The sequence below is a fragment of the Colossoma macropomum genome, unplaced genomic scaffold, assembly GCF_904425465.1.
Source record: "Colossoma macropomum unplaced genomic scaffold, Colossoma_macropomum, whole genome shotgun sequence".
NCBI lineage: Eukaryota > Metazoa > Chordata > Actinopteri > Characiformes > Serrasalmidae > Colossoma > Colossoma macropomum.
The window spans coordinates 35,226,092-35,245,315 of record NW_023494785.1 but is presented as its reverse complement, the minus strand read 5'-3'; the positions used below and the strand labels follow the sequence as shown (position 1 = coordinate 35,245,315).

General features: G+C 38.2%; 1 protein-coding gene across 2 annotated transcripts in view; it reads right to left on the bottom strand.

Moving 5' to 3' along the window:
• Positions 1 to 18,664, bottom strand: part of jarid2a (jumonji, AT rich interactive domain 2a) — a 108,022-nt gene extending 89,358 nt beyond the window's left edge. For both annotated transcript variants that reach the window (XM_036592462.1, XM_036592471.1), the window contains exon 1: positions 17,867 to 18,664. In XM_036592462.1, the coding sequence (XP_036448355.1) occupies positions 17,867 to 17,911 (45 nt within the window). In that variant the 5' untranslated portion in view covers positions 17,912 to 18,664. The remainder of the gene's footprint in view (positions 1 to 17,866) is intronic.
• Positions 18,665 to 19,224: the final 560 nt, after the last annotated feature.

Genomic DNA, 19,224 nt, shown 5'->3' with positions numbered 1-19,224 from the left:
TTCTGACACTGTGCCCAACCCTGGTCTTCTATAGTGCCTCCCTGAAGGTTAACTAGGTTAATACACTGGAGGTCAATATGCTTTCATGCCTAGAGTAATACTGCCACCTGAAGCCGTCAAAGAAATTTCTAGCCAGCCCAGGCACATCTTAGTGCCTTATTTGCCACCTCCTAGTGGTTGTTTGGCCAAGACAGGGCATCCACTGCTCAGGGTGCACTCATTCTCTTTCTCATTCTGCTGTAACTTCTTGGCTGCTGTCTGTCATCCCTGTGGTTGTCTGGCCACCTTTGCCTGTCTCTTCAGCTGCACCATGCTGTGCTCCAGGTGCACCTCCATGTTGGTGGTGGCTATGATTGCGCGTAGCCATACATTAAGCTGTGGGCTCAGTCTCCTCTCCTGTGTGGAATTTCTTAGCTCCACCCGAGGTAATCCCCTTCAACACTGTGTCTTGTTACATCACCATTGCCTCTTTACTGTTTCTCATGGGACCAGACTTGCACTTGTTTACTCAATAACTCAGCCAATGTTTCCTAGCTCCTAAATGCTCAAATAACTGTTCTTTGCAGTTCAAACTGTCAACAAGTCATGTGTGTTAAATAAACAGGTTATCAGCTTTACAGGTTATTGTTCTTGATGCAGATGCAGTTATTTAAAACTGAAGGCACACGAGACTTTGCAAGTGAATACACATATGCCTTATCACAAGCAAATGAGAATTATTGCGACCTTTCAGCTTCTGCCATAAAGGGTAACAGCAATCACAATAACCTGGCAGCTTCACCACATACATACACCACTGCCAAAAATCCTCATTAGTGACAACAGTAAAGATAGTATTTAGATCATAGATTGCAGTTTGACCTGCTGCTATGTAGTCTTAACAGAATTAAAGATTACCATCAAGACAAAGAATCCCACATTCTTTTCAAGAAAAACTGTCTGTGCATCTCCTGTGGCTGCACTGAAGGAGTGTGCTTTACATATCGCTTGGTGCTTTAATGGCTCTGAGCAATTCAATCCCCAGGCTTTGCTTGGTGTTGTCCCTCACTTAAAAAAACCCCCGAAGACACAATACTCAGGAGACTCCACGTGAGCCTGATTACACTACTATAGGCTGTGGGTTTGCTTATCAGGGACACTTTGTTCTCAGCGACAGCACCCTCCACGCATTCACCTAGCAGTGAAGACAGATTGTGGCAGACCGAGCCAAGAAAGCACAGCTCCACCCCATAACAATCCCCTTCCGCACCATGACAACAGGAGAATGCCAGTCTGGCTGCCGCTAAAACTGCTCATGTCCCCTGCTCTCACAGCCTCCTGCATTCTTTAGTCTGCATCCTATCTCTAATAAAGATCTGATACAGATCCCACACAGAGGAATCAAACATCACAGTGAAGCTGACTGTGCGGGTACTGTCTGCAGGGTCGTGAGCTTAAATATAGCCATGCTTGAAATTTTCAAGGCCCAGTCAGGGCTCCCTTGGATTCTCATTGTTATCACTGTTATCATTTTTGTTCTAATTCTTTCAAAAATTACCTTGAATATTTGAATATCCTATAAGGATTAGAGAAGCTCAAGATGTTTCACTATAGTGATGAAATGAATAAATGATCATTACAAATAGGATCATTTAGTGGCTATTATTGCTTAGTTTGCTTTCCATAAGCTTGCATAAATTCTATTCATGCGTTTTAAAGAAACATCACTGACAATCATTTTCCTAGAAAGCAGAGAAAGAGGCTGCTGATGCGGACAGTGATGGGTGCTGCAGGAGAACCAAGGAAAAAAATAACTCTTGAATGTAAACCAGGATATATTACAGATTCTGTATGATTGTGGTTATTAAGCTGCTCATGCCAGAGTATGGGCAGCTGTGTTGGCATAAATCTGAATAAGTTTCCTTCTGCTCCAGACTGCTCGCTAGCCAGCACGCTCTCTTTTATTCTTGGGAATAAGTCAAACTGAGAACATGGTAGCTGGCTAGCAATCCAGAGCAATAGGAAAAGCATCTGGACTGCACTGGCCAATTAAACATTATTATCACCTCAAATTAGAGCTCGAAAATAGAGGTCAAAGAGACAGTTACGAACTGAGTCTCAACGTACATATTTCTGATTATCAACGTGGCCAAGAGCTGCAGGCTTTCATAGAATGAAAAAAAGGCTAAGCATAAACTGCCTTTTTGGAGTGTCATGCAGGTAGATTGTAAGATTGTAATGTTATCTTTACATCTTTACATAGGCTGCTACTGCATCCAAATGGAGACTAGCTAGTATTTAGCATGATATACAAAACATACAAAAATGGTTACTTGTCAGACTTTTCATTAACTTCTTTATGTAATATATAAAATATTCATTGCAGCCATAGCCAGAATTACAGCAACAGAAGCTTTCCAACAACAAAGCCCCGATCAACTACAATAATATAGAAAATATAGGTCTGCTTCTATATTTGTTAATCCAACTTGTCCTGATGGCACCTTTTAAAAGAACATATTTTATTTGCCAAGTTTTGCCATAACAAAGTGCAGATAAAGATCCAGAAAAAACACACACATACATGAAAAGATGACTCCTTAACAACCCCACCCCTAACCCAAGAACACACGCAAAACAGGCCAGACAACATGACTATAGTAACTAATGTAATCTTTTACAGGTATGATGGTTGGAGTGAGGTACAAAAGACAATACAGAGATACCTATGAAGCAAAAAGAATACACCGCAGGGGTGTTTAGACGAACAAGGAATCGGGCCTGACATTTTGGTATAAACCCAAAGAACATTCTGACCCAACCTGACCCAAGTTTTGAATCCTGACCCTGACCAAAATTTCTCCGATTTCAACCCAAACCTGACCACCTAGAGACAGAATAAAACTCCACATTTCTCATGACAGCACCTGCTAAGTCACTTTAGCGACAATGTTAAGCTACCTAGCAATGGCAGCCATACCAGAGCATTCACATACAACCTGACATGAATTATTGCCTATCCAATTAAGTTTAAATTCCATTTTTATTAATTGATTTCAAAATCAAAGTCTTGCAACAACATTCTGAAGGTTTTTAGTCTCAAGCTCTACAAGAAAGGGGCCCCAAGTTGTAATCTTCTGGTGAAGCTGGGTGTTGAACTTCCATCACCTCAAAATGACCCTCTTGGCTAACACTAGAGCTGGGCGATATGGCCAAAAACGTTATCACGATAAACAAAACTCATATCGTTCAATATCGATACATATCGCGATAAATATCAAATCATTATTTCTTTCACGTTTGAAGGCTGATTTTGCTCCTGGGCTCCTATCACTTATGGTCGGATCATGACAAACATTCGGCAAACAGTGGAACAGTTCACAAATCTGTCTTGGGACAGTGGGAGAAAGTTTCTGAGCTGTTTTTATCAGCTGGAAAAGCACAGCTGCAATTTTTGTAATAGTCATTATGTTTAAACTGAAAGTGGTGATTTTGTGTCTTGTTTGATCTACCGTATCATCAATCACCGTGTTGTGCTGGAGCGCCGCTTCAATTAGCCAGCAACTAAAAAACAGCTAGCCTGGAAAGATGGCGCTCTCCTGCTCTCCAATGCCTCACAGCTTCCTCAGTTTACTTTCGTTTAAATCAGGGCTGTAACTAACATTAACCCACTTCTTTCTTTCACTTTCGTTGCTCGAGAATGCGCTAATACTTAAATATGACGGTTTGGCGCTGTAACGCGGCGCTGCAGACGTGATTTAACACCGCTAAAGTTGTTAGGAGGCACGGAAAGAGGTGAGTTCACTGTAGGTCAGTACAGTTATGTCACTTATCTCGTCACTTGGTCACAGGAGAACAGATCGCCGGTCGCTCCACTCAAACAGGGAATGTGTAACTCCACGTTTCAGATGTAGCTAAAGTATATTTGGCAACCCTTTTTTTTTTACTCGTGGCCTCCTCCCTCTCTAATCAAGTCGAAAAACTCGGAAGTGCACCCTCTCCTGGTGACAGCAGAGTAGCGTCGCTTTCATTGCAGTAGAAAACGCTACCAGGGCTTTTGCTAAAACGTGGAAGTGTGAGAACGGTGTATTATATCGAAAATTTATCGAACCTGTCTTATCGCTCTATCGAGGAAAAGTTATATCGCGATACTTATCGTTATCGTTTTATCGCCCAGCCCTAGCTAACACTACACCAAACATTAATGACAACTGCTGAAAATGTACTAAAGATATTGTGGCAGTTGAGGGCTAAATCCAACTGATCCATTCAGTGTATCTTAACAGACATGGAATATATTGGAAATATTAAGTCTGTTGCTGCAATGCTGTTCGTCAAGAATCATCTTCTTAAGAGTGTGAGAAGCTTTAAAGAGTAGCCTGAAAGTCTACAGAAGGAAAATGTAAATATATCAACTCATTCTTGTTTTCCAGTCACCCAACTCTCCTTAATCTGGGGACAGATGAAAAGCAATGTGTCAAAGAAAGAAATTGTCATGAAAAACTATGTACTAATCCCTCATTAGACTGGAGGAGTTGGGGGCAGCCAAGAACAAAAAAAGAATGGGGCTCCTTTCAGGGTTGTGGAAGTAGACTGAAATGTAAAGCCATATAGTCTTGAACATTGTGACAGTATAGCATATTTCAGTGCAATACAGGAACTAAACCAGATTCGCAAGGTGGAACTCAAAAACGTGTATCAAAGCTCCATTATACTGTACAGACACAGACAGGTTTACTGGCAGATGAATAGGCAGGTTTACAATATTATCACAATATGGCATTTAAAAAAATAATAATGCCTTATAATCAGGAGATCGCAAGTTCAACCCCTGGTGATGCTATAGCCATCCGTGGCCGGGAGTACAATTGGCCTCGCTCTCTCTGGGTGGGTAGGATGCTCCCCCGCCATCTACCTCCATCACCCAGCGTGATGCTAGCCAGCACAGGCGTTTGTTAGCTTGGGCGTTTGTTAGGCGCTTTGCGTTGCGTTAGCATCTGTTTGAAAAGATGGGGAAAAAAAAGAAGCCTGTGCTAGCTTGCACCCTCCTAGCGCTGGTGGTATCGACTGATTGGGGGAGTCTTAAGTAGTGGGTGATATTAGCTACGTCTAAATTGTTGAGAAAATAAATAATTAAAAAAATAAACATTATATAGGCATATTCTGGATTTCATTACTAAATAGGCATATCTGTGTGCAGTCTTCAAAAATTTGATTTAGTCCACTAGAAGGTTACGCCAACCCCACCCCCTCATCTTATGAGACAACAATCATATTTTCATAATATAATTTAGTAAATTCTCTTTTTAAATCTGTATTTTAGTAATAAAACATAGCATAATGTTATAAAATACATTTGTAAACACTTGATATGGAGCCTACCTACCTTCTTTATTTGTAGTTTTTGTTTTCTCTTTTTGGCCCTCAAACCATCATAAACATTGTACTTTGGCCACCCCTAAGTAAAAGGTTTGGGCACCCTGACATGGAGCATACAGCATAAAGAATTATCACAATTTTTTTCAGGAATTTGCATAAGATTATGAGGTAGGTAAGAAGGTAGGTTGGTTGGTTGGTGACCATAGCAACCTACAAAAAATCCTGTTCAAACTTTATTCTACCAGAGCCACTTAGAGCTGGACAGTATGTCAAAAATGTAATATTTGTGACGGTTTGTGAATGTTTACTTTTTCTGACACCTGATAAGTTTAAACAGACAAAGCAGTGCCACATTTAAAAACACCATCAAAACATTTCACACACTAAACAGGACTATCATACTCTCATTTTAATCAAACAAGCACTTGGGAAGTGTTTTTAAGTACTGACAATATCCATGATATATTTAGAAAAGCATATTGTGTCATACTGTGATGTAATTTATCACAATAACAATAAATACTGTCATATTGCCCAGCCCTATAGATATTCAAAAGCATTTCTTATCAGCTGCTGGTGGTTCACAGGAGGAAACTACTCTAATCTGTCGTTCAGTAACTAATCTAACTGATGTAACTGTAGCAAGGACAACAATAGCCTTAACAGCTTCTACACACATAAAGAAACAGTTTGCCATTATCTGTTTGCTTTTACTAAGCACATGTTTCTAGACAGCAGCAGAATACAATTAACACCTGTACCCTGGGAAGCCTGTGCTCACACCAGTCAGTACCAGACACTGTGTTTGCAGCAATATGACAGGGTTTACAAGCTCATATGCATATTCACATGTTCAGCAGTGTTAAATTCATTCACATAAACTAAAGCTGAAGTATATTTTGATTAAAGTTAACTACAGGCGTAGTTCACCACTGGTGACTTATCCAAATGTTCTGTATTTCCATATAAGACTTCATTTGCATAACACGTTTTGTACCACTGTAGAGAGACCATATGCTTCAGGTTTTAGTGTATGGCATTTTTTAGTTAGAGTTGAGTGCAACATTTGCAGTGCACAAATAATATCAATACACCAGCCTCAACCATCACAGTGTTGTAACCTACTACCATGTAACAATACCGGGTTTCACATTGTATCATTAAAGACGACGCTCTTGATTCAATACAGCGGAGCAAATAAAGTCCTAATTTTAATAATGATTATTAGATGATTATAAATACAATGAAAAGTGCACTAGTAGTCTATTAGCTAATGATTAGTGTGTTACATCTGTTTTGGGATGCTTTCAATATGATTAAGTTGACTTAAGGACTTGTAAGAGTTTTCTGATGGTTCCCTGTAGAGAAACTAACAAACCTCAGATTTCTTTACAGTGGTGGTGACAAGAACCTGGGGTCACGATTTCTACAACACGTGTAACACTGATAATGGTAAAATGGTGGTGAATCTGAAAAAAATAAGTTTTTGTTTGGAATTATTTTGCCTTAAAACACCCTGCTTGTACCTCTTCGCCATGGATAGGTTTCACACCAAAGCTTTTTTTTAAAAAAAAAAAATTGGTAAATTATTGTTTCAGACATCAGGCAGCGTATTCAGACTCATTTCATGCAATAACTTTCTGTGAGAAAGCTTCACAACAGTTCTGACTTGGAAAGCTTTTTCTAAATTCAAACCGCTGTGACTTGTTTACAACTGAAAGATCTAATTATGTAGAAACTTTGGAATCAATGGAATTTCCCATTAGTCTCACAGGGCCAGACATAATGTTGTAACAAGAAAGTCTGGAGAAACCCATAAGAAATAGTGGGTGAGAAAATGTGGATGGGAACAAATTGACAGTGAGATTTCTAAACCAATCCAACACCTCATGTGGACAGAATGGGGTACTTGTGTGCTACATTGTCAGATGGTCTACCAGCCTGTCGTTAGCCCATGCATGTAATGCAAGTAGCATCGCTGAAGGTCTCAGTTAAGCATACAGATGTGTGCCACATGTGCACAGAACACATTACATGCAGTAAAAATGAGCATTACCTCTTGCAAAATAAAAACAGTTTCATTTGCTAATGATAGTGTTTCGCTAGCCAGCTTGTTTTCTTCTGTTATCGACTGTACTCCGTACATTAAAAGAGCTCAGACTACATTTATTTTGGAGGCTAGTTTTAGAGGGTACAGACCCTTGTTTGCAGCAGATTTGGCCACAATGCAACACTGAAAGTTTAATAAATTGTAAACTGTATTTTCATTCCAAAATCATGTCTGTTTAATGCAGAAACCTAATTTATTTGCTCAATTCATTAGCGTTTGATATGACATTGAATTTTGAGTATGGTTACATCCCTACCCATTGTACCCCTTGTGTTGCTATGAATACAGATGACTTGATCTTGTGGGGTACTGCACCATTTGTAGTACTTGAATTAAAATATCTGAATTATGATTTTAGGTTTCAAACACTGACACTTTGAATGTTTACCCAGCACTCAAGCCTGCTCTCACTCCTAGCTCATTATACAAATCTGTATTTTATAGGCCTAGTTTGGCATAGGTGTCTACCAAACACTCAGATGATGGCTGGTCGTATCTGAGTTTCATGGATGGCTCTTTTACAACCTTAAACTTGTGTGCAATTAAGCAGCACGGTCACCAATCACCAACCAATCATCATGATTCCACAAAAGTATCTACAAAAGTATAAATGACTCAAATGCTGGACAGTTCACCTTGGTTCCTTCAGCCTAAACATTCTTAGTCTAAGACCAGGATATGTGCCAACTATGGTAACACATGGAAATACTGTCATCTGTCATTGATACATCCATGCAGTGCTAATTTAATTTCATTGAGCAGATGTTTTCAGTTTGTACTGAATGCCAATGCAAACCTTTATGTAAAGCATTACACCACTACTACACACAAATGACAATTTTTCAGACAGAAATGTAAATAAACCATGTCTTGCTTGAACTTCTTAGCAGAGCTTCAACATTCTTTCAAAGTATAAGTAAATATAGTGGTCTGGCAGACCATTCACAAGGTATATGTGAAAAAGACCCCTCTCCCTATAGCGCAGAGGGAAGTGCCAAGATTTAAATGGGCTGTTAAAGTACCTCAGTGCAGAAACCAGCACAAACTGAACCACACCTTCACCCAGCAGGATCTGCTTAACAAAGGACTCTGCAAAGCGTAGTGAGAGAAGGCAGTAAAAAGACACTAAATTCCTTTGCCAGTCATTCATTCTGTGACGACAGTTACAACTGCGTTATGACTGATAAATTGAGCTGTAAACAATACAATACATCGGTGCCGGACAAATGTGATAGTAGACCAGGTAAAACAAATACTGCCATGATTCTGCAAGTCAAGGGTACATGCCTCAGCAAAATGGAGGCTCCCAGTCCAAATGACTGTGGCTGGCAATGTACTGTAAGAATCAGGGAAGCCGTTTTGAGTTTCCCAACCTTCTGCATAATCACATAGTTTGATGTGAATTTTTTTCCAGAAAAAAACAATTCAAAACTGATCATAGTGGTGGTGACAGCAACCGGATGTCCAAAGCATTTAATGCTTCTGAAAGCTTCCTCATAGAAAGTTATTACATGAAACGATTACTAAAATGCTGCCTGATGTATGAGACTTTTTACGAGAGGCATGATAGTTTTATGAAAGTTTTACGACAAAGTATTGGCCTAAAACGTATTTTTCTAAACCACTTGTGGTGAGGAGTTACATGTGGGATGTTGTAAGGCTAAGCAGTACCCAAACAAACTCATTTTATTTAGATTTCTAACTATTATGGAATTATCAGCATTGCCTAGAAGACGTGTATGTTCACTGGTCATTTTGGATAGCAAAGCAAATGGCTATATTTGCAGTGTAGACATCACGACCCCTGGCTCCCATCACCACCACTCTAAGCAAACAATGCAATTTCACAGGTAAACCACTCTGAATGACACTGAATTATACAGAAATATTAAAAAGCTGGTGGAAGCTACACAAAGCTACATAATGGTGTTGTCGGAACACAACCTTGTATCTCCAAAATGGTAACTTTACAGGAGAAGCAAAAAACCTTCTTTACTTTTAATGTAAGTGAGTGAAATCAGACTTTTTTAAATTCATTTGGGCCGTTTCTTTTGGTCCATTCATCATGAAATTTACGAACAATATAAAGGACTACAGGCATTTTCAAACTATGTAAAAAACAGAAAAATGTCAAAACTGGAGATACAAGGTTTTGTTCCGACAGCAGCAATACAACAGTACCTGGTAAAACATGCATATAAATAGGCATGTCTTTACTACTGTAGGAGGAGACAACAAAAAATTTGTACGATTAGCATGCAGACTGTCGAATAGTCTAATCAGTGACATGGTAGAGACATAAATGTTGCCAAAAAAATGGACTCTCCGATGTTTTTGAGCTAAATATGCTAGTTTTCTAATTACATGCTCTGGAATGTATTATGTAAAGATAAATCTTCCAGAGGGAGGGAACCTGCAGTTTACAGTACACAATCTTAACAATCTAACAATCTGACTATAAACATGATCCTTCCAGGTGTAACCTTTTGCACAATCCCAAATGACGCTGTGCAATATTCCAGGGCAGATAGAAGAAGATTACATAATGGCAACCATAAAGCAGCCTGGCTACTGTGTAAGTAAAAGGCTGCTTATTCAAAGCCCGAAACACATCATCTGCTGATCTGCTGAAGAGCTTTGACTGACAGTCTGGTAACATCTAAAGTGATTCATTGAGTAAGCATAATATGTTTGGTGAACTGCATACATTTTCAGTCCCAGTGTACAGTCAGATATTATCTTTACAGTCAGAGAGTTTTGTTTTTCCTAAGCCTTCTTGACAATGAATGAAGGAGTTTTATACAGGACAATCCAACAATGCCAGAGGGGAACCCTCAGGGCCTTGAAGGCCTTCAGAGAAGGCCAAATGAGTTTTAAACATTAGAAAATACATACCTGTAATTTTTAGTTCATTTTCATTGAATAGAATCATGCTTGTATTTAAGCACTTCAAGTATTACATTACTACTTGTGTATCATTGTAAAGCTTTGGGTGGAAACAAATGAGTTAAATTCATGAAAAAACACAGAGGAAATTATACATAGATATAGCTAAGTGAGCTTTCCTATTGGTTAGGAAGAAAAGGCCATACGTGTTAGGTTAACCGTCAGCATAACTACCAAAGGACAGAGGAATCAACCAGTCATGTTTTGATATCTAATAGGAGGGACCAATTTCATGAGGAAAAAAAAACGTCACTCTAGGCCTTCTGGAAGTTCTGTATACATTACTAACTATGAATCTGAGCAGCAGCCAAATCAATCGGTTGTTAGAAATGGAAAACAGCAGCGGCATCTCTATATCAGGCCACCATATGGAAAGAGTCACACTTTGAAACTGCTACAATGTAAAACACAGGCTAATAAGTCTGCCACAAGTAAACCACTGAATGTCTTTTAGGAGATTCAAATGCCTGTGTTTAATCTCAAACTGCCAAGAAAAGTTGATGTGAATTGCCATTAGCTTAGCGCTAACAAACTGCTAGACTTCTATAGGGATGCTAGCCGAAGTTCGCATTATTGTAGACAAGGGTTTTTTTTGACACTTATGTCTCGAATTGATGACCTACTTGTCACAGTCACAGTTTGTCGCTGGACAACACTAGGGGTGGGCAATATGGCAAAAATATCATATCAAGATACTTAAAGACATTTTCATAATACCCAGTACATATCAGCACATATCCTGATGCGCAGGCACAATGCACTAGTAGTGCCACATTTAAAACTGCCATCAAAAAAGAAGTGACTTTTACTCAGCATTTCATATACTGTACTGCACTAAATCCAATTAAACAGAACTAACTTTGCTCTATTTTTACTGAAACATGCAGTTGGTCTGTGCTCTTTAAGTACTGATGATATACACAAAAGCCTATGTTTTGTCACAGTAACAAAATTTATCACAATAATGACAAAATATTGCCATATTGTTGCCAGAGGACACCTTTCCAACCTCCTTCAAGCACACTTTGTTTCATTGTTGTCTGTGGAGCATCCATGACTGAAAGGCACGCCCTTCAAAAAGTGCAATACGTCATCCACAGCTGACCAATCAACATTCAGCTCAACTAGTCACTCAACCAACCTGGATAAAGACTTAGCTTGAAAACCCAGTGCTGTACAACATTTGACACAAAGATTACCACAATCTGAACATGAAAAGATTTTATACAAGTTACTGACAAAAATTTTACTGTTGATAAAGGTTACAAGCATGTGACATAACTCATTTGATTTAAACAAATGGCTTTCTTTTTCTGGGGGGAGGGGAGGGGCTTGGTCCCAGATCTGTTGAGTTATTTATATTTATTATTTATTATTGTAAATATATCATTCTTATTAAACCAAATAATAATAAGCACTTAAGGTGATTTTTTGGAATTCGCCTGCAAAATTAATTGGTTAAGATGTAAACAACTTCATTCAGATTTATTTGATATGAAATGATCCGTTTCTAGAGAAACTTATCAAGTCAGGATTGTTTACGGTGGTGGTGAAAAGAACCAGATGTCCACCTCTAAAAGCTCCCTTACAGAAAGTTATATTATGAAATGGTTACCAATACTTTGCCAGGGCCTGAAACACTGTTTTTTTGACACTTTTGAGAGAAGGTTTTGGACTGAAATGCATTTTTTAAGAGCCATTCATGGTGAAGGGGCACATGTAAGGTGTTATAGGGTAAATTAGTCTGAAAAAGAAAACAAATTTTCTAGAATTATCAATATTTTGCCACCATCAGCACTACATATGAAAGATGTAGGATCACAAGCGGTTTTGGATTAGTAAACAAAATGGCTACATTTGAGTTGTACACATCATGACCCCTGGTTCCTATCACCACCACTGTAAGGAAACCTGAGTCAGTAAGTTTCTTTGCAATAAATCATTTAACATTAAAAATTCTGAATGACTTTATTTACATTTCAATGACCGAAATATACAGACATTTTGAAAAATTAGTCGAATTCTCCTTTAATAAGCACTTAATGATATGAATTCTGTTCTGTATGAGCTCAGGCACTCGCTCTGGAAAAACACAGCACATCCAACAATAAAGGAAGCCTTGTGCATCTTTTATGCAGTGATAGACAACACTGTAGCAAACAGAAAGCCACGTGCTGAAATTAATAAAATAATTTCACTGTTGATAAAGGGGATGAGCAAGCAACGTAACTCATCTGGTAGCAGTTTTAAGCACCTTTCTTTTTCTTAGGGGGTTGTGGGGGGCCGCTTCATCCCAGATCTGTTGGGTTCATGTGGTAAAGTGAGTGTACATAAATCTTAGCGGGTATACAGTGTGTACCTGCACATCACGTGCACTACACATCTGTTCTGAGGTCTAAATAGACAAGATCAGGTTCGCTGGCAAAGGAAATGGGAGTCTGAGATTTCCAACCTCTCTGGTAACATATGACCACTTAACAAAGAAACGCTACATCAATATCATGTGACATTGACAAAGGTGACAGTGTTGAACAGGACTTGTCCACAACCTTACACAAAGCATTATATCCAGCAAGACAAAGCAACCTTTGAGAGCCTCAACGTGTCATTGTCGATGTGTATGTGTGTGTTTGCATGTGGGTGTGCAACCTGACATGCCAGCTGTGTGCTGATAAGACCGACACTGACAGGCTCTTTTATATGACTAAATGCCCAGCAGCAGCTGGGTCTAGCCCACTGCACTCCAACAAATTACACTTTATGACCAGCTGAACTCACAGTGGGGTCTAACACACAAAGAGGCAATGCCATTTTCGCAGCTAGCGCACTCTTTTTTTAACCTCCAGAACACAAGGCACTCTTTACCTCTCTGCTTGACTTGTAAACCAATCAAATTTAGAGAAATTGTGAGGTATAAGTGGACCTAATTCTACTAAAGCACACCATTTCTCATAAACCTTACTAGAAACGCTATAGCTTTACCATTTTACAGTTAACTAGACAAATAGCTCAGCCAGAGTCTTTGTCAAGCTGCCTGGGTATATATCATAATGCAGCCTGAATGTTACTCAGATATACTTGGCCATCAAGTTAATTAAGTACTATTTAAGCCAATAATACATAACAGTCTTATATCCATTGAGCTGTGGGTCAACCAAAGAGCTTGCATAACCTGCAGGTCAGCTGTCTACAGCCACAACTTATTCCACGTCCATGCCTTTCAACAACGTAACAGGCCCACCTCCTACACTTGAGTTTTATCTTCTACCTTGAGGTCCATTTATAATGCTTGTGTAGCTTCATGTACTGATCCATTTTTACATGACCATTTTCCAACCTCTCAGGCTGACCTTTAAGACCGAAATATGTAAATAATCTCTGTTCTGATTGGCTCTCCTCTATCACTCAAAACGCAGTCCATGCTAAAACACTCCTTATAACTTCAGAGTGAATGGGCGGGGCTAATCCACATGTAAGGTGAATAGGCAGATACATACAAATAACATATACTACACATGTAAATAACCACTGTACCTTCCACATTTCTACCAGCAGTTTACTTAACTATTCACCCTCCTTCAAACAGGATATGCCTGATAGACTGAAGGCCTGAAAACAGGCTTAAATTTTAAACCAAGTCTTTTTTCAAAATTACAATGCACATGCAATGTGTGGAATGAATTTTATTTTCCCATCCATCCATTAATAGAGTAATCCTCTGATTTTTCAACATTTCTGCCTAATTAAATCATTAAGATGTGAACAAAGTCGTTCAAATTGGTTTGACGTGGAATGCTCAGACTGTTCACAGTGGTGGTGTTAGGAACCAGACGACTGAGTAATTTAATGACTCTAAAAGCTTCCTCACAGAAAGCTATTACACAAAATGGTTATGAATATGCTGCCTGATGCCTGAGACATTGTTTTGCAATAGTTTTGAGAGTTTTGAGGCCTAAATTGTATTTCTTTTAATTAATTCATTGTGGAAAAATACATGTATTGCTTTGTAAGCCAAAATAGTACTTTAAAACCCAAAATTTTTCATAGGTATTAATTTGCCACAATTTTACCACATTACATATTGAATTAAGTAAAATGGCTGTGTTTCCGTTGTAGACATGTCGACCCCTGGTTCCTATCATCACTGTAAAGAAATCTGAGATTGTACATTACAATAAACAATTGCACATCAAAACAATCGGAATGACTTTATTTACATCTCAATGTTTGAATTATGCCAAATTTTTTAAATATTGAAGGAATTAATGATGCAACAAACTCATTAAGGCAGCACTAAACAGTCTGGTAATTTTGTTTAAAATATGATCAGTTTATGGATTGGAAACGAGATGTGAGTAATGTTTTTCAGTACATTATTGTAGCTATTTTGTAGTGTTTTACATCACTTTACACTTCACAAAATTATTACAGCACAACCATATGGATATGGAAGTATTAATAAAAGCTTGACTAAACCATGAAAGAATCATTTCACAATACTGAAAAAATTGAATAAAAAATGTTTTCTCTGTCTATTTTGTGTGACAGAGTGGTCTAGTTAAGCTTGATGGACACAGTCAAGGCTGGAGAAAACAGCAACGTAAAATGTACCTGCACTTTGCTCCTCTGAAGCCTGGTGGCATTTCACTCATCATGTCATTTAATGTGACAGTACATTATTTCTATGGAGCAGTAAGTTAGTGTGACAGGGCAGAATGCAATATTTGTAGATATAAAGAATGATTAAATTTGACTGAAAAATTATGTTTTATCTTAACTTTGTATATATGCTATTAAAATGGAAACAGATATATACGTAAAAGTAAAGGTTTGATGTTTAATACAACACAATATTTGAGATGGAACAATGACTGTCTATACAGACATGTAGTACATATATTTAAAAAAAATCTTCCAACTGCATTAAAACACGGCAGACTTCATTGGCATTGGGATATTAAAGACATTTGAATGATTAACTTAACATTAATTTTTTAGAAGTTATGTTCTGTATAATTTGAGTAACAGGATTAAACATCAGTCAATGTCATAATGTTACTGAAAAAGAAAGAAACATACTTTTCTTTTTCCCATGATGTTCAGGAAACTTGGATAAGGCAAATTTCTGCAGAATATGTGACTTTCAAACAATCCAGATAATTCAGAGTATCAGTGAATGTGTTCAGGTTTGAGTTAACTATGTACATTTTTCATAATATATAATGAATGACTCACAAAGAGGGGCTGTCAAATGGATTTACATGTTGCAAAAATAATATGATTTTTAAAGCAATTTAATAATCCTATTTTAAAGAAAAATGGGCTGATGTTTTCTGTGCTGTACAAAGGTTTCATTATCAGAAAGTTATTAATCAGAAACATGAACATAGATTGTTGAGAAGGACTGCTTAAAACATCTTCTATCTTCACATTATGTTATTATTATATTATATATTATATGTTATTGTTATATTTGTAAGTAAAACAAGAATAGCATCCCAATTGTGGAATCACCCAAAATTATATCATTTACTCAATATGTCACTAAATGTGACAGTACATGAACCATTTCTATGCCTAAATAAGTTGATATGACAGGGTGGAAAGCAAAAGTAAAGGACTTTTACTTAAAATTAAGATTTATTTTATTATTTTCTAAGTAAAAATAAGTTCACATCATCTACAGGTAACTTAAATATGGCATTTTGCTAATTTTAGTCCACGATTTCTGTATATTTGCTAAGTTTAACAATTTGGTGGGAGAGGGGTTAACACAATTACTTTTGCACAGCCCACATTTTAGATTTCATTTTTCCCAATATTTTATATTTTGTTTAAATTCCATCCTTAACTCCTCAAAACATTTAACAACAGCAGCAAAAAAACATATATAACATTTTCACTGGTGTTAAAAAAACAATCATATGCTATGCAAACTTATACGTTTAAATTTTTAATTGATTTTTTTAAATCTCAGCATAAATCAGTCGTTGACATGTAAACAAAGTCATTCAGAGCGGTTTGACGTGAAATGGTTCACTGTGGAGAAACTTACCAATTTGGATTTCTTTAAAGTGGTGGTGACAGGAACCAGGGGTCACAATGTCACCAATGCAACTAGGCATTTTAATTACTACCCAAATTGACTATTAAACCTACACGTGTCTTCTGAGTGTTAACATGTTTGATGATGGTAAAATAATGGTAAATGTGAAAAATACTGGGGACTCTATATTGCCTTAGAACACACTATGTACACCCCTCCACAATGAATGCGGTAAAAAATTTCATTTTAAGCTAAAATCTGATCTCGAAACTATCATCAGTTTTTTACAAAATTTGAACATGCATGTTGACTTTTACCTTGTGGATGAAGTTCATGACGAATGGACCAAAAGAAATGGTGCAAAATTACACAGAAATAGTGGTTCCATTGGCTTACATTAAAAGTAAAGTAGGTTTTTTCCTTCTCCTGTAAAGTCATCATTTTGGAGATACGAGGTTTTGTTCTGACAGCAGCGATATTTATAACCACTTAATGGAAAAAAATGAGATTTGAAGCTCACAGAGCTTTGGAAAGGCACTATATAAATAAAACATGTTATTATTTTATTACTATTTTTATTATCATCATTATAACTTCCTGTGAGGAAGCCTTTAAAGGTGGATGTCTGGCTCCTAAAACCACCACTGTGATCAATTTTGATTGGGTACGTTCGTCTAGAACACAGCATTTCACACCAAACCACTCAGAATGACTTTGTTTACATCTCAACCATGTAATTATAGAAAAAGTTTAAAAGATTCATGGCATTCCCCTTTAAACTTGCAAAAACGCTTAGCAGCTTATAAGGTCCCTAAGGCAGCGAATGTTGTGGCTCAAACCGCACTCTTTTCACGGAATGACCCCAAACTGTTTGCTGAGGCAGCTAAAGGAGCCCAATATGTCCCAACAGCTTAGCGGACAGGTTAGCATAATGCTTTTTGTGGGTGAATTATCACGACGTGTTGGCTGACTTTTAGGCTAGACTGAGTTCTCCATAACACAACAAAAATCTGACTGTTAATGTTGCTAACACTGCTTCAACCCGGAAACAGCAGATGCGAAGCGTGACTACGAGGAGGACACTTAAACACACACACACTCACACACACACACACAGCAATATTTGGGTCAACTGCGAGACCCATATTACGGTCTGCCAATCCGTCCTTAGTCTGAAAAACCAAAGTCAAGCCCACATTAGCTTGGCGTGTTAGCCTCCGCCGGTCATTTAAAGAAACTAACGTTAGCTGTCCAACCAAACATGCTAGTGTGCTCTCTGCAACATGAAGGACAATAGGACTAGTGATATGATTAGTCTGCATTAATAACACTCTAAAAAGCTTTTTTTTCAGGGCCAAAAGAGGGCTGAGCAAGGACAAAAAGAACGACACCGAATGCACACTTACAAATTTCTTCTGAATGATGTTTCTCTTCGGCCTTTCCTTACTCATTTTCGCTCTCCGTCAACCTTCAAATCGACACATTAATTTTGGATGAGATCTTAATGTTCCCGTCGTCGTTTAAACACGTGATTAGTTAAATCCCTGGTAGCAATATGTCGAGGTAGGCACACAAATGTTTTCCTTTTTTTATCCCCGCTGCTGTAACGTTAGCCTAGTCTCTTTCTTCTTAGCGAACGAAAACGGGCAGATCTGAATTTAAAGCTCCACGGCGAGTAAAAGCGGGGCCAATGCAGCAGAGCACGGCGGTGTTAATATCCGAGGGAAATGTGCTGGAGAGGAGCTCCCTTAGTCCGTTTGTTGTTGGCTAAAACGGCGGTATTGTCAGTTCTCGAAGCACCACATTCTTGTAGCAGTCCGAACAAAAAAAAAACCAAAAAAAGCCTCGCATTGGCCTCAGCCTTCGCACTTCACGGTGTGTCGCTCCGTTTTACATGCTGCGGGTGTGGAGAAGACGGCGGTGCGGAATAAAAACTCGGGAGTCACGTTTTGGCCGCCGTTGTGCTCCCGCATATTGTGTGAACTCGATGGCACCGATGCTAACGCGACCTGCTGGCGTCTTTCTTCTGGGCCTCGGTCCTATCACACACGGCGCTGTGTTCAGCGGCAAATTTAAACCTCCGCCGGGGTCGTCTTTCAGATTTGTTTTTGTCCGGTTGTCCGGTTTATTGAATGAGTATGCTGTGAGGAGATAAGTCTTGGTTTGTCCTCTATGCAGCGCTCATTAAAGGCTCTGTTTGGAGTCGGGCTTGTTTTGCTGTGAGGAGGAGAGTGAGTTAACTGAAGAACCGTATAGGAATGGCTTGCTAACTGGGAAAAGCTAACGTTAACTAAAACTGGAAACCGTAAGAGTCCCTAAGGTGATGTGGTAATTATTTTTTAATAAGGCGTGGCCACGAATTGTCATATTGAGGCCATAAAAGAATATATTGAGGCTATGATCTACTACATTGAGGCCATAAATTAAGATATTGAGGTCACGAGTTAAGTTTCTCATACCTCATGGCATCGATATATTCATTCACGGCCTCAAAATAGTAATTTGTGACCTTGATATAGTAAATTGTCGCCTCAATATAAGAGTTTTGTTACCTCAATATATTAATTTATGACCACAGCCTTATTAAAAAAAATAGTCAGCCTGTCACTTTAGGGGCTATGTAGAATAGGATTCTTGAAGCAAATTAGGACGATAACTATAATGTACTACAGGATATTACACAAGTATTATACATTACTATAGGATTATTATACAGAAGTAAAAGCATGTGAAAATTTTTATAGACATATAAAACACTTTTATA